Source organism: Aotus nancymaae, unplaced genomic scaffold (assembly GCF_030222135.1).
Source record: "Aotus nancymaae isolate 86718 unplaced genomic scaffold, 86718_ANA_hifiasm-v0.15.2.pri h1tg000079l, whole genome shotgun sequence".
Lineage (NCBI taxonomy): Eukaryota > Metazoa > Chordata > Mammalia > Primates > Aotidae > Aotus > Aotus nancymaae.
The window spans coordinates 8,317,748-8,334,379 of record NW_026988494.1 but is presented as its reverse complement, the minus strand read 5'-3'; the positions used below and the strand labels follow the sequence as shown (position 1 = coordinate 8,334,379).

Here is a 16,632-nt window from a genome sequence, read left to right as displayed (position 1 = left end):
TAATTTTAATGCTGGTAACATTTCTTGAGTTTTTCATCTAATAAATTCTACCCTGTAAAATTTTGGTGAAAAATACAGAATCTTTGAGTATATACATTAAACTACCAATTTTCTCACTGAGGATAGAAACAAAATATAAATAACTTAAAGCACTAAAACACAGTTTTTTTTATAAGTATCCTTATTGTTCACGCCACTGCACTCCAGCCTGGGCGACACAGGGGAGACTGTCTCAAAAACAAAAAAAGCTATCTTTATCACATTCCTTTTTTTTTTTTTTTTTTGAGACAGGGTTGCATTCCCATTGCCCAGACTGGACCTCAATGGTACAATCACAGCTCACCGCAGCCTTGATTTACCAGGCTCCAGTGATTCTCTCACCCCAGCCTCCTGAGACTACAGACGCATGCCACCATGCCTGGCTAATTTTTGTATTTTTTGTAGAGATGAGGTTTCGCCATGTTTCCCAGGCTGGTTTTAAACTCCTAAGCTCAAGAGATTCACCCAACTCAGCTTTCCAAAGTGCTGTGGTTACAGGTGTGAGCACCTGGCCCCCTTCCCCTTTATCTTGTTTTTTCTTTTTACTTTTTAATTTTTCTCTTTGCTTCTCAGTCCTCAGGAAAAGTAGTTATCTCATTCTTAATTCTGATTAGGGTCGCTCCATAATCAGAAGTATAGTTTATTTAACAAGGGAACAATACAATCCTCAATCCCATCCATAAAGCTAACACAAGGAGTGGATTACTTCTGAGGGATGAAAAGTTCAATATATCACTTATTAGATCAATTTCTGCTTACCAATTTAAGACCAAAAAATAGAAATTAATTAGTGGAATCTAATAGAAAAAAAGATACTACAATTATTTTAAAGCAAACTTTACAGATAGAAGTAAAAAGGCATAGGCACTGCCACTCCATGAACATGAATGCTTACTTTAAAAAGTGTCACAGCACTGCCTACCCACTTTGAGAAACTCCCCTTCTCCTTCTCTATCTGGTGTGGAAAAAACTATAAAAAAGATCATTTGTTTCAGAACATCTATCATTTTGTTGCATTCCTACAGGCAGAAACCCTACACCATTGCATCACAAATGCATTCCATTAGTCATATGCAGGAACAGTAAAAAATCCATCATAAATACTAGAAAAACATCTTAGAAGTACACATTCTATTAGCAAGGCATGAGATCAGATATTATAAAGTTCCCATGTGGCTGATCCACAAAGAGAGAGGTTAAGTAAAAGGGAAGGGGAGAGCCAATCTCTGGCACCAGGTTGGTAATAATAATTTAAACAAAAGATTGCATTAGAACAACCACAAGTCAAATTTAACAACTGTCAGAGATCCAAAGGAACAGCTTCTAGATGGCAATATAATACTCCTTTGAGATTAGTAAAGTCTTTATTGAGTATGCTTTTTTGAGACTAAAATGAAACTTCATATGCAATTTTCCTTTAAAACTAACTTTGTTACAATCTTGACAATTAATTGGCACACTGAAGTCTAAAGTAACAATAACATTAAGAATGCCTTGGGCCGGGCGCGGTGGCTCACGCCTGTAATCCCAGCACTTTGGGAGGCCGAGGCGGGTGGATCACGAGGTCAAGAGATTGAGACCATCCTGGTCAACATGGTGAAACCCTGTCTCTACTAAAAATACAAAAAATTAGCTGGGCATGGTGGCACGTGCCTGTAATCCCAGCTACTCAGGAGGCTGAGGCAGGAGAATTGCCTGAACCCAGGAGGCAGAGGTTGCGGTGAGCCAAGATTGCGCCATTGCACTCCAGCCTGTGCAACAAGAGCGAAACTCCATCTCAAAAAAAAAAAAGAATGCCTTACACCTAAAATACAAAAAAAAAAAAAAAAAAAGAATGCCTTACAGGTGCTTTTCCATTCACTATTTTAATTATGAAATATTACCTGTGTAGTTCATTTTCTCAAGGTATTTGGCACACTTGTAATAATAAAAGTAACTAATATTTATTATCTGCTAAATACTATGGTAAATATTCATATGTAATCCCTCCCAAAATTCCAACTTAAGGAGTATTACTGTCCCCTTTTAAACATAATAAAATTCAGGGTAGTAAGCGGCAGAGTACAGATTCAAATCCAGTGTGAACCCTGTGATAAAACTTATTAAACAGCCTTTACACAGATTATTCCATCTGAAACCAGCCATTGTGTCAAAGTACAGAAATCTGTGACTGCACATTTAATGTTTTCTTGTTTAAATTTAGTAAAATAATATTAAGCTTATCCCACACTACTGTATAAACTAACTGGGAAGACTATGAAAAAGAGATGACAATATGTTAAGTACAAACACCATACAAATGGCCAATTATTAATCACACACAATTGTGCTTATTTATGTCTCTAGCATTCACTACTAACTCAATGCCAAGCTTAGTAAACACTCAACAAATATTTGTTGAATTAATGACTATAATACAGATATTTCCATGCATTCCTTTATGGCCCCAGAAACTAATGGACCAATTCATCTATTATTTATTTGAGACAGAGTCTCATTTTGTTACCCAGGCTGGAGTGCAATGGCACGATCTCAGCTCACTACAACCTCTGCCACCTGGGTTCAAGTGACCCTCCTGCCTCAGCCTCCTGAGTAGCTGAGATTACAGGTACCTGCCACCACGCCTGGCTAATTTTTGTAGTTTTGGTAGAGATGGGGTTTCACCAACTTGGCCAGGCTGGTCTTGAACTCCTGACCTCATGATCCACTCGCCTCGGCCTCCCAAAGTGCTGGAATTACAGGTATGAGCCACCACGCCAGGCCTTCATCCATAATTTCAAAAAGCAAGTCTATATAGAATGTACCCAGTCTGCTGCTGTTGTAACAGCCACTCCTGTAATTAAAAACCTTCATTCTGCTGTGCTTAGACCACAACTCTAAATAATACGCACTAACTAAAAATACTCTGTCTCTAAACAGCCAACTTGGAGATCACTTTGCCATTTACATTTCAGAGACTACTTTTTAAATGCAAGTAGTGTGTTTTACCTAAACGAGCCCTCTTCCAACTTGGCAAGCTGAAAACCAATTCTTTTTCTTTATAATTCCTCCTAAATCAAACTAACACATGGAAATAATCACTTCCAGCGGGCAAAAATTATACACGGAACAAGTAATGAAAGAAAAGGAAGAACAAGAAAAGAAAAATTAATTTATGAGATTTTATGCACACTTCCTGAAGGAAATACCAGGCTGGCAAACCTGGACTGTTTGTTTCCTAGGTTACTACCTCTCCCGACATTATCTTCCAGCCCTAGCACTGAAGAATTCACTGAAGGATCTGAAATTTTATAATGAAACACTAAGGAATCATCAATTTGTTAGTAACTCACAAATTCCTATACAGGAATTTAGCTTAAGAACAAAAAATAAAGGAGAAGGGACGACAGTTGATACCCCAGACAGCTCTATTCAAGTTTATGAATGATTTACTCTTAAGGGTGGCAAGACTTAATGCAAATGAACACAGAGGAAACTGTCAGCTCCATTGTGGTTCGACCAATAGAAGCACAGCTCCATCTTGGCTGTGCACTAGACTGCATTACAAACAGACGATACCATCGCTTCAACAGCATCCTCTCAGACAAGAGGTAGGTTTATATGATCTTTTTTATTTAGTGGTACATGTCCTTATGATGCAATAGGAAAATATTTTACCCTGAAAAATCAACCAGAAAGCTTTGCTCCTACTAAATATCCAAAAAAAAAAGCAATGTATTTGTTTCACTGCTTGGTAGGATTTTATTACGAAAATATGAAGACTGCCTTGTGCTATTTGATAAGCGCCCTTACCATCTGTGCCTTAATGGAAAATTCATTACATTTTACATGAACCTGATCTATATCCAGACCTCAGAGTAAACCATACCTTTTTATTTTAACTGGTTACCTGCTAATTTCATTTTCTCTGAGCGATTTCATTTCTGCAGTTTGGTCTGTCTCAACAAAGGATTTTTCTTAAAGAAAAACCTAGACCAAAAGCGACTCCCAGACTAAAGCTTTCTGATTCTATGTGCAAATGATATTGGCTGCTAAAAAATAGTTACTTATAAGAAAGTTTGTTATATTTTTTAGAACAATAAAATAGTTCGAAATTATTTTTATTTGACTTTGAACGTAGATGCAGAGAATGCCAAGAAATTATCACAATTTTAATTTTTATATAAAAGATCATAAAAGGTATCACTATATGGGCTGCATTATAACCAAATAGATAATTTATACAGCTTCAGACTTCCTTAACATTTTAATTAAAATAATTCTTCACTGTGAAATTTATCTTACTGTAATATACAAGTCATGCTAATATTAAACAAAAACCTTCTTAAATAGCCTTTCATTTTTGATATCGATTTATCACAGCATTTAAATATAATGTTGAAGTCATTCTTAAACTGATCCTTAAAATAAATACAAAGTAAGTCCTTTTGTTAGCTGCATTTTAAAATAAAAATATGTCCTAGGAAGAATTGGTTAAGAAATGAGAGTTAAGTACCTTTCTAGGTAACAAGATTATCTTCGTGGCTCAGAGCAATCATTCATGTCTGTTAAAAATTAGTATCAACTGCTGATCAAATTTCTAATTTCATACTATTCCAGCATAAAAATTTCGTTATTTACTAGATGTTAGAACTCCAGGATACATACTATATACACTGACCTAAAGAGCCAACTTCTGCCCTTTTACCTTGCTGGTAAGTTTATTTAAAGGCTTTTTTTTCCTTAATAATTTCTATCCCTTTTCTTAGTCAGCATTCGGCTAGCATGACCAAAGTATCCCCTGCAAAACCCAAAGGTTGCTGTAACAAGATTTTAGCTCTGTCCAGGTTCAGCACAGTGAGGTTAATTACCTAGAAACCATTTGTGCTTGCTACAGAAAGTACAGAAGCACCAAAAACAAGTCTCAGATAAAATAAAAACAACATTGTCAAATAAAACAGTTAACTTACAACTCAAATTTCAGGTAAACTGTAAACAGAAACCCCTACCACCCACAATGTTTTAACACTGTATCATCAGCCTACATTTTGCTTGGAATATGTCTATTGTTAGCACAGATGGAGGCTCATTGCTGTTTCACCAAGCTGACTAGAGACATGGCCTAAGTTCCAGAGTTTAAATTAAGTGAGTTACTCTATATTTACAAGCTATTAGAATTAATTGATCATATTTCAAAGTGATATGCTTAAAAGCACTTGAGAATTCAATTCAAAGGCTTTTACCATAAATACACCAAAAGCATAACTTTATTCTCATCTGCCAACACAAAGGTTCCAGAACAGTTCCAAGTCCCATCCCCGTCAATACTCCATTGGGGCCTTTGGAAATGGAAGTAAACATATCAAAATTAATATAAAACCAAAAACACAGCCAGGCGCAGTGGCTCACGTCTGTAATCCCAGCACTTTGGGAGGCTGAGGTGGACAGATCACGAGGTCAGGAGTTCCAGAAGAGCCTGACCAACATGGTGAATGAAACCCAGTCTCTAGTTAAAAATACAAAAATTAGCCAGGCATGGTGGCACACATCTGTAATCCCAGCTACTTGGGAGGCTGAGGCAGGAGAATTGCTCGAACCTGGGAGGCGGAGGTTGCAGTGAGCCGAGAGCATGCCATTGCACTACAGCCTGGGAGACAGAGCAAGACTCCATCTCAAAAAAGAAAAACAAAAACACGTATACTAAAAAAAAAAAAATTATGTTATTTACTTTAAAGCTCCCCATTCCTGTAATCAAATTTTAAGGGGTGGGTGGGGAAATCCTGAAAAAGACTGTTCTTTTACTTTTTTATACACCATTTTCTTTTGCTTTTTATAAAGAATGTTTACAGCATTTGCTTAATATAAACTTACATTTTAACTTCAAAACTAAGTCTCAGGATAGGAGAAAATCCTAGTATTTCTTTTTTGGAGGGCGTGGGGGACAGAGTCACACTCTTTCGCCCAGGCTAGAGTACAGTGGTGAAATTTCAGCTCACTGCAACCTCTGCCGCCCAGGTTCAGACAATTCTCTTGTCTCAGCCTCCTGAAAAGCTGGGATTACACATGCCTGCCACCATAACTGGCTGATTTTTGTGTTTTTAGCAGAGACGGGGTTTCACCATGTTGGTCAAGCAGGTCTTGAACTTATGACCTCAGGTGATCCACCCACCTCGGCCTCCCAGACTGCTAGGATTACAGGTCTAATGATATATTTCTTTCTGCATGCTTAATTATGCCTAATCCATGAAATTAAGATTTAGCTTTTCCCCTAAATTAAACATCAAAAATTACTAGAGCTCTACCATACTTGGAAAAAACATGCCACACTAAATTTAAGGTAGAAAATGACTCCATATTACAGTGTTTACTTTTTTTCAGATATGCCCAGAAGCTAACAAATGATGACTGTTTTGAGCTGCTGGGTTATCGATACACTTAAAAGGCAAATCATCATTTACAACATAAACCAAACCTATACACTTTCTTAAACCGCTCAGAAACTTCCAGCAAAGCATGTAAGTGCCTTTGGAGGTAGCCTATGGTGTTACCCATAGTCATTATTACAAGCGTAATTTGAGGGGGGGAGGGGGTTGGTTTTTTTTCAGACAGGGTCTCACTCTATCACCCAGCCTGGAGTGCAATGGAGAAATCACAGCTCACTGCAACCTCAACCTCCTGGGCTCAAACTGTCCTCCTACCTGAACCTCCCAAGCAGCTGAGACTACAGGCGCACACTACCATGCCCAGCTAATTTTTATTTTTGTAGAGACAGGGCCTCACTACATTGCCCAGGCTGGTCTCAAACTCCTGGGTTTGGCCAGATGCAGTGGCTCACCTGAGATCAGGAGTTCAAGACCAGCCTGGCCAACATGGTAAAATCCCATCTCTACTAAAAATACAAAAATTAGCCAGGCGTGGTGGTGGACACCTGTAATCCCAGCTACCAGGGAGGCTGAGGCAGGAGAATCACTTGAAACCAGGAGGCAGAGGTTGCAGTGAACCAAGACTGTACAACTACACTCTAGCCTGGAAAACAGAGTAAGACTCTGTCTCAAAAAAAAAAAAAATTTATTATAATGATATTTCTTAAATCAATAGTGAACATTTTAAATTAACACTAACTTCACCAATAAGGCAGACTAAACTAATCTGAGAGGCAGAATGTAGGAACTGCTTTTCTCTACTCTTTTCTCTCCCTATCATCCTTCCCCTTATATTACTTCTAATGCCAGGTTTAGAAGAAAAGCCTTCAAAAGAAATTTCCAGACTTTAAAAAGGGATCAACCTGGAAGGCCTTAACAGAAAGTCCAAGGAATATTTCCATAAATGCTGGGGTGATCCTCAACTAGCCCAGGTAAAATGACTGGACAGACCCCCCAAGCAATTCTTTCTGTTCTTTGCCCACCCACACAAGTGCAGTGCCCTCAGTTTCCCAAAAGACCTGCTCTTCCTCCTCTCCCTCTCATTAGCTCTGTTCTTCAAAAATGACCTGCAACTCATTTACACTTAAGTAAAAATAGCTATAATAATGTGTGCTACCCCTCACGGGAATATGCGTATTTTGGCAGTGCTAAATATCTTAAAGGACCTCCAAAAGCTGAGAATTTTTAAGGCATTTGAGTGTGGGCGTGTATGCATGACACTACTCTGTTCAGGAGGCTGGGTCAAAAAGGACCTAACTTTTGTCTCCATTTAAATAAGTTTCTATGAGTTACTTGAATTTTTGTGTGCATGGTCATTAGAACTAGAGGAAGCAACAAGACAGAGTTCGAAGGGGTAGCCTATCAGGATATTCACATTATACAAAGGGGCACCATTTACATCATATTCTACATGAATGGCACCCCACAACACAATATGAATGGTGCTCCCTGGAATTGTGCAAGGTAGCATCCCTGCTTTCTATAAGAAGTACTCTGAAGAGAAAATGCAAAGGATAAAAGGATAATTTTGAAAGGCTGGGTATAGTTGGAAAAAACTGTCATGTAATAGCAAGTTACACATCTCTGTTCCAGACCATGTATTTTTGTATGATCCCAAACTAAAAGAAGCAACTGATTCTGTTACTGTCCATCAGTCTGTCTCTAACTTCAAGACAAAGGGTCACCAAGTACCATAAAACAGGATTCCTAAATCCAAAAGAAAACATGGATTTAAGCCTTTACTTCTGGACTCAGATCATCAGTTTAATCTTCAAAATGCAGGAAAAAACAAAGGAGGCAAATCCATCCAGAGAAGTGAAGTCATTTATCAAGTAAACCTAAGAAAACAAAAACCTTAGAAAACATAATTTTATCAACCCCAAATTTTAAAAATTTACTCAGAAAACGAAAAAATGTAAGGAATTATATTGTTACAACTTTGAGTTTGGGATGTGAAAATAATATTGTGGTTATGTTTAAAAACAGAGTCACCACTGGGAGATATATACTGAAATATTTTTAGGTGAAATGATGTCTTGAATTTGCTTTAAAACAACCAATGGGGTGGAAGCAAATGGGTAGAGGTAGAGATGGGCTAAGGGTTGATGAATGAAATTGTATTATAAGTACATGGGATACTCTGATTTCTCTTCAGATCATATAAATCTCTGGCCTTTTACTAAAGATTTCTTTGGAGAGGAGCAATTCTGAGTCTTAACCCAATTTCTGAGGCCCTGTACCTGCAAGGTTACTAAGAAAAAAACAAAAAAAAAGTACATGGGGTTCATACTACTTTGTAGTTTTTGTTAAATGAAACACTCTCACACACAAAGTATCTCCAGAATTTACGAAAGTATTTGGTACACACTAGGTAATCAATAAGCATTTGTTATCAAAGTAAAATCCTGGCTGGGCACGGTGGCTCATGCCTGTAATCCCAGCACTTTGGGAGGCCAAGGCAGGTAGATCATAAGGTCAGGAGATCGAGACCATCCTGGCCAACATGGTGAAACCCCGTCTCTACTAAAAATACAAAAATTAGCCGGGCATGGTGGCACACGCCTTAGTCCCAGCTACTCAGGTGGCTAAGGCAGGAGAATCATTTGAACCCAGGATGTGGAGGTAGCAGTTAGCCAAGATCGCACCACTGCACTCCAGCCTGGTGATAGAGCAAGACTCCATCTAAATAAAATAAAATAAAATCCTGTTTACAAGTATGTAGTAAAGGGAAAGCATACAGAATGACAATCAATAAATTAATGAAGTAGAATTACATTTTTTCTCCAATTTTCAAAATGTTCTTAGTGCACAGGTATAATTTTTAAAAATAGGTGTTAAAATATTTGTTAGAGATTGAGATAGTAAAAACTCATTTAGTTCCTTATTACTATAGTTCCATACTATCAAATGTTTAATCCTAACAGTCCCCATTTAAGAGCTAACAAGTATCAGGTCAACAAGAGCTAAACTTAATGCAATAATACTGAAAGTTGAACTCGCTAGCTTCTTTTGTAAAATGGAATAATAATTTAATAACTGACACCTTTGGGAGGGCTAAATTTGTCTTTTTTAAAATATTTCTGTCTATGGGTCATTTAGATATATGAAACATTTAAGACTATCATCTACAACCCCAAGATTAAGGATTCTTCACAGACAACTTTAACCTAAAATTATATTATCCTCATTCTGAAAATGGACATTATTTGGCTTTTCTTTCTTTACTATTTTTCACCCAGTCACTATTTCCTGATTCAGATCTCCTGTCATCAAAGATTAAAGGAGGGGAAACAGAAGACAGAAATACACTGAACCAAAAAGGTAAGAGGAATCCACCATGCTAATGATAAAAGCTTTTCCAGGGGCAGTTTGAAGAACAACCTTAAAACGCCAAGGTTTTTCATAGATAATAGCTCACTGACCACTGCTTTAATCAAGTTTTAAACCAATACAGTTGCCTTTTCCCCTTCCATTAGTAGTTAATTTCTGTATATGAATCTTTTTTTTTTTTTTTTTTTTTTTTGAGATGGAGTTTCGCTCTTGTTACCCACTCTGGAGTGCAATGGTGCAATCTCGGCTCACCGCAACCTCCGCCTCCTGGGTTCAAGCAATTCTCCTGCCTCAGCCTCGCAAGTAGCTGGGATTACAGGCATGCGCCACCATGCCCAGCTAATTTTTTGTTCTTTTAGTAGAGACGGGGTTTCACCATGTTGACCAGGATGGTCTCGATCTCTTGACCTCGTGATCCACCCGCCTCGGCCTCCCAAAGTGCTGGGATTACAGGCGTGAGCCACCGCGCCAGGCCTGAATCTTTTTTTTTTTTTTGAGACAGGGTTTCAGTCCCATCGTCAAGGCTAGAGTGCAGGTTAGTGCACCGCAACCTGCACCTCCCTGGCTCAAGCAATTTTCCCAGCTTAGCCTCCCAAATAGCTGGGACAACAGGCACGCACCACTATGCCTGGCTAATTTTTGTATGTTTTGTAGAGACAGGGTTTCGTCATGTTGCCCAGGCTGGTCTTCACCTCCTGGACTTAAGTGATCCGCCTAACTCAGTCTCCCAAAGTGCTAGGATTACAGACATGAGCCACCATGCCTGGCTGAATCTTAAACATACATGTTCATCTAACAAATAATATACATTAAAAAACAGGGTATGGTTTACTAAGTATGTTGGCACAGATGTACAAAAAATTCAAAACTACCATTTAGGCATTAATTAAAGAAGATTCATGTTGCCTATACAAATTTACTAAGAAATCTTAGTACTGAGATTTGAATTAATAGATATGTAGTTTGCTTACATAAATTCATTTTCTACCTTTTTTATAGATTCAAAAGAGCAATATAAGAAGTGGAATCTCTAAGAATGGCTTCCAGCCACTGGAATGAAACCACTACCTCTGTTTATCAGTATCTTGGTTTTCAAGTTCAAAAAATTTACCCTTTCCATGACAACTGGAACATTGCCTGCTTTGTCATCCTGCTTTTATTTATATTTACAGTGGTAGCTTTAGTGGTGCTGGCTTTCCTTTATGAAGTGCTTGACTGCTGCTGCTGTGTAAAAAACAAAACCGTGAAAGACTTGAAAAGTGAACCCAACCCTCTTAGAAGTATGATGGACAACATCAGAAAACGTGAAACGGAAGTAGTCTAACATGACAGAAGATGAACAAAATCTCTGAAAGCAGCTCAACCTCTTCTGAAAAAAAAAGTCTTCTGAAGCCAACTGTTACTACAAAACAAATTCTGACTGAATGGTTAAAAGATTTCTAGTAGAAGGGGAAAAACAAGTTAAATATGCACTGCTTGTATGTGTAGCCCTTTCATTAAATATACAGTAAAACTTCACAAATGTGAATTTACCTACCTATTTAACGCTGACACTTCAAAAAATGGATAAAAGATTCCTAGAGTTCAATATTGAGCAGCAAAAGGTAAGCTGGAAAACACAAGCAAGGCTAATGATGCTAAAATAATTTTATACCTGACCAATTCACGTAGCTCAAAAAATTGCGTGTTGTTAAGAAGAATGCTATTTACAATGTGTTTCTAAGTCTAAAGTAAAATACTTCCACTTATATATAAAGTCCCTATTTATTAAAAAGTACTATTTTCTAATTTATTGAAAACAACTTATATAACTAACGACTTGAGTTTTATATAGGATATGACTAAGTCTCAAAATAATAAAAAATGCCACTGTATATTTGCATAAATTTCTCACAAAACTGTTTAGTTAGAAATTCATGATATAGGCCTGGAGCAGTGGCTCACGTCTGTAATCCCATCACTTTGGGAGGCTGAGGTGGGCGGATCACGAGGTCAAGAGATCGAGACCATCTTAGTCAACATGGTGAAACCCCGTCTCTACTAAAAATACAAAAATTAGCTGGACGTGGTGGCGCTGCCTGTAGTCCCAGCTACTTGCAAGGCGGAGGCAGGAGAATCGCTTGAACCTGGGAGGTGGAGGTTGCAGTGAGCCGAAATCACGCCACTGCACTCCAGCCTGGTGACAGCAAGACTCTGTCTCAAAAAAAAGAAATGCATGATATAGGAAAGGCCTAATCTATTTTCAAACTAAAACTTACTACTACACTCCTTCATTTCCTGAGTTTGTTCTTTCATTTTACATCTCACAGTCATACTCTCAAAGGCTAAGATAACCTAGGCAGAAAACACGGCAAAAAGGCGACTGAACACCTGTTGAGAAACAAGGTAGTTTTATTTCTTGGAATTCCAAGGGGTATATAGATATTTTGTGACCCTAACACTATTTAGCTATCACCCATGAGCAAACCAAAGCATGTTCTTAACCACTATACTACCCTTAAGTCAGAAATGCCACTCCTGGGACTGTATCCTGAGAAAGCTTAAGGTACAAAGATTTTTACAATGGCATTACTCAAAATAACAAAAAATTGGAAATAACTAAGCTTTTTTTTTTTTTTGAGACAAGGTCTCACTCTGTTGCCAGCCTGAAGTGCAGTGGCACAATCTCAGCTCACTGTAACCTCTGCCTCCGGGTTCAAGTGATTCTCCTGCATCAGCCTCCGAAGTAGCTGGGACTACAGGCACACCACTATGCCCAGCTAATTTTTGTATTTTTAGTAGAGACAGGATTTCACCATGTTGGCCAGGATGGTCTCCATCTCTTGACCTAGTGATCCGCCCACCTCAGCCTCCCAAAGTGTTGGGATTACAGGCGTGAGCCACTACACCCAGCCGTAACTGAGCTTTTAACTAAATATGCCACATGAACTTAATGGATTATTAAAAAGCAACTGGGGCCGGGCACAGTGGCTCATGCCTGTAATCCCAGCATTTTGGGAGGCTGAGATAGGCAGGGAGGCCGAGGCGGGCTGATCTCCAGGTCAGGAGATCGAGACCATCCTGGCCAACATGGTAAAATCCCGTCTCTACTAAAATACAAAAAATTAGCCAGGCATGGTGGTGCATGCCTGTAGTCCCAGCTACTCGGGAGGCTGAGGGAGGGAAATTGCTTAATCCTGGAGGTGGAGGTTGCAATGAGCCAAGATCGTGTCACTACACTCCAGCCTGGTGACAGAGCAAGAATCCATCTTAAAAAAAAAAAAAAAAAAAAGCCACTGAAAATTCTGACAAGATAAAAAAAAATATTTAAAAGTAAGGTCCAGGTGCAGTGGCTCATGCTTATAATCCTAGCACTTTGGAGAGGCTGAGGCAGGCAGATCACACGGAGTTCAAGACCAAACTAGCCAACATAGTGAAACCCGTCTCTACTAAATATACAAAAAAAAAAAAAAAAAAATAGCTGGGCATAGTGGCGGGCACCTGTAGTCCCAGCTACTTGGAAGACTGAGGCAGGAAAATCACTTGAACCCGGGAGGCAGAAGTTGCAGAGAGCCAAGATGGTGCCACTGCACTCCCAGCATGGGCAACACAGCAAGATTCTGTCCCAAAAAAAAAAAAGTAAAAAATAAACTCAGAATATAAAAGTTTTAATACAATTATCGATGATAATATAAATTAATACACATATCAGTAAGATCTGAAAACAAACATGGAGAATCAGAATAGGTGGTATATTAAGAGGGCTATGGGGACCAAAAAAAGCACTAGGTATTACAAAAGATTTTTTTTTTTTTTAAATCTCCACTACTGATGGAATTTTTTTATGTGCAATAAATAACTGTGGTAAAGAGAGGAAACCTGTTATTTTCAATTTAAAGAATCTTAGCTGGGTGTGGTGGCTCACACCTGTAGTCCCTGCACTTTGGGAGGCCAAGGCAGGTGGATCACCTGAGGTCAGGAGTTCGAGACCAGCCTGGTTGACACGGTGAAACCCCATCTCTACCAAAAATACAAAAAAATTAGCCAGACATAGGGGCGGGGCACCTGTAATTCCAGCTACTTGGGAGGCTGAGGCAGGAGAATCACTTAAACCTGGGAGGCTGCAGTAAGCCAAGATTGCGCCATTGCACTCCAGCCTGAACAAGAGTGAAACTCCGTCTCAGAAAAAAAAGAAAAGAATCTTAATTGCCAGTTTGAAACCACTCTTCCACAAAGTATTTTTTATTTTAAAAGGCTCGTGAATCTTGGGTATATAAAATACTTTGGTAACCAGGAACTGAGCACTGTTAAAACCACATACATTTTCATAAACGCTGGATTCTTGGCAACAGATGGGAAGTATACAGGTCCTCCATAACCAGATTTTCTGGCCCAGCACAGTGGCTCACACTTGTGATCCCAGCGCTTTGGGAGGCCAAAGCAAGCGGATCACCTGAGGTCAGGAGTTCAAGACCAGCCTGACCAACATGACAGACTGGTGAAACCCTGTCTCTACTAAAAATACAAAAATTAGCCGGGCATGGTGACAGGCACCTGTAGTCCCACATACTCGGGAGGCTGAGAGGAGAATTGCTTGAACCCATGAGGCGGAGGTTGCAGTGAGCTGAGACCACACCACTGCACTCCAGCCTGGGCAACAAAAGTGAGACTCCATCTCGAAAAAAAAAAAAAAAAAACAGATTTTTTAACAGTGTATACTATTAACTTTCTCCTACACTCTGTCCTGTAATTTATTTCGACATTTAACAAATATTTATTGAGTACTTACTACATGTCAGCGATTAGGCCAGATACTGAGGGTGAGGTGGCAAACAAGGAATCACGTAATTGCCATGGAATACACTGGGAGCTCCGTCAGAGTGAGTGTTGTAACAACTCAAAGGTTATGCACTGAATTCACACTGGAGAATGAGAATAAATGACTTTTAAGCCGAAACTTAAAAAAACAGGACAGAACCAAAAGTAAGAGGGTAGGAGGTAAGAAAGAATATTCCAGGAAGAGAAAACAGTATGAGTAAAAGAGGCATGAGAGGATAAAGCATGCTGGAGGAGCTACAAGTCAGTATCATTAGGACAAAGTACAAGGAAAACAGTATGATACTAGGCCTAAGAGATAATTAGAGGCCAGATCAGGCAGGCACATAGGTTGCAATAAAAACATGACTTTATCTGAAAAACAATAATGATCAGCTTGAGCAGAAAGCAACATGATCTAACGAGAAAAATCACTGCTGTATGAAGAATGAACAGGAAAGAAGCTAAACCAGGAGACCTGGTTTAGCAATCCAATGACAGTGGCCTGAACTAGAGTGGTATGGTAGCCTTTAGTGTTTCCACCCAATATTTCTAGCTCTCTTCATTAAGAAAAGCGTGCACTTCGGAGCCCCCTATGGTTGGGAACATAACTCTGGCCAATGAGTGACTTGTGACTAACTCTGGTCAATGAGCTGTAAGAGGATATGATGTGTGTTCACCTCCAGGCCACAGCACTTAACTGCTAGTGCAAGCTCTTCCAGAGTTTGTTTTCCTGCTAACACAGAACTCACAAGCATTTGAGCTACCACCTGCTCTGTGAGCCCAGTCTTGAGTGACTACAACTAGCTAAGACTCCTGCCAGCCCATGATAAACATGTAGTACGAAAGAGAATGTTGTTTTAAGACGCTGAGACTTTGGGATTGTTACAACACAGTTTACCCTATCCTGACCATTAGGGATAACCCTGGCCAACCAAAGAGAAGTAAAGCGCTACAAAGGCTCTTCCTGCTGTTGAATGGGACCTGCTGTTTGTGTGGAAGATGAAATTCACTATCCAATACCTGTAGCCTAAACTACAAAATGCAAAGACATTCTTGAGCAGGTCAAAGGCTCAAGTGGCTTAAGCCTAAGAGTGGCTGTGTTAATGTTTAAAATGGTTTTTACATTTTGTTTACGATGAGTTAATTCTATGTAAATTTCATTGAAATGACAAATAAACCTACTGTATATTATAAAAATGACAGGCCTACTCTCATTTTTTTAAAAAAGCTCTGTTTTAAAATCAGTTATTAAAGCAGCTTGAAGGATATGTTAAAAAAAAAAATCAATAAAAATTATTGCTACATTATGAAGTAGCTAAAATAATTTCAGCTGTGAATTAAGTTCCAGTGACATTGTTTAACAGATAATAACGTAAGAGTACACTAAACACAAAGCAAGCAGAAGGAAATAATAAATACTGATGTGGAAATAGATAAAATTAAAAAAATTAAAAAACAGAAAAACGAATGAAACCAAAGGTTGGTTCTTTGAAAAGATCAAAAAAATTGATGACTCTTTAGCTAGACTGATCAAGGAAAAAAAGGGATAAAGCACAAATTCCTAAAATCAGAAATCAAAGAGGGCACCAAGGTGCAGTGGCTCAGGCCTGTAATCCCAGCACTTTGGGAGGCCAAGGCAGACGGATCACCTGAGATTAGGATTTCAAGACTAGCCTGGCCAACATGGCAAAACCCTGTCTCTACTAAAAAAATTAGCTGGGCAATGTGACAAGTGCCTGTAATCCCAGCTACTCTGAAGGCTGAGACAGGAGAATCACTTGAACCCGAGAGGCAGAGGTTGCAATGAGGTGAGATCGTGTCACCGCACTCCAGCCTGGGCAACAGAGCAAGACTCCGTCTCAAAAAAAAGAAAGAAAGAGGGGATATCACTACTGACTTTACAGAAATCAATAGGATTATAAAGGAGTACTTTGAAAAACCTTAGATGATGTAAATGATGAAATGAATAAACTCCTAAAAAGGCACAAAGTACCAAAATTAACTCAAAAAGAAATAGAAAATCTGAATAAACTGAAAAGAAAAAATTCTTACAAAGAGCTTTCCA

General features: G+C 38.8%; 2 protein-coding genes and 1 non-coding gene across 11 annotated transcripts in view; 2 read left to right on the top strand and 1 right to left on the bottom strand.

The window, feature by feature from the left end:
- The window catches only part of GTF2E2 (general transcription factor IIE subunit 2), a 79,003-nt gene that overhangs the window by 53,916 nt on the left and 8,455 nt on the right, over positions 1-16,632 (bottom strand). The window lies entirely within an intron of this gene.
- SMIM18 (small integral membrane protein 18) lies at positions 3,513-12,682 on the top strand. 9 transcript variants are annotated; one of them, XM_064368723.1, is made up of 6 exons: positions 3,513-3,629; positions 4,663-4,733; positions 6,397-6,533; positions 7,251-7,372; positions 9,699-9,761; positions 10,770-12,682. In XM_064368723.1, the coding sequence occupies exon 6, from the start codon at positions 10,807-10,809 to the stop codon at positions 11,092-11,094; it is 288 nt and encodes a 95-aa protein (XP_064224793.1). In that variant the 5' UTR covers positions 3,513-3,629; positions 4,663-4,733; positions 6,397-6,533; positions 7,251-7,372; positions 9,699-9,761; positions 10,770-10,806; the 3' UTR covers positions 11,095-12,682. The 9 variants fall into 9 exon arrangements, with proteins under 9 accessions (XP_064224793.1, XP_064224791.1, XP_012324213.1 ...); XM_064368721.1 differs by having other exon boundaries at positions 9,680-9,761; XM_012468790.2 differs by lacking the exon at positions 7,251-7,372.
- Positions 8,576-8,689, top strand: LOC135271489 (U5 spliceosomal RNA). Its single transcript, XR_010339653.1, has one exon. It is a non-coding gene; the product is annotated as a U5 spliceosomal RNA (small nuclear RNA).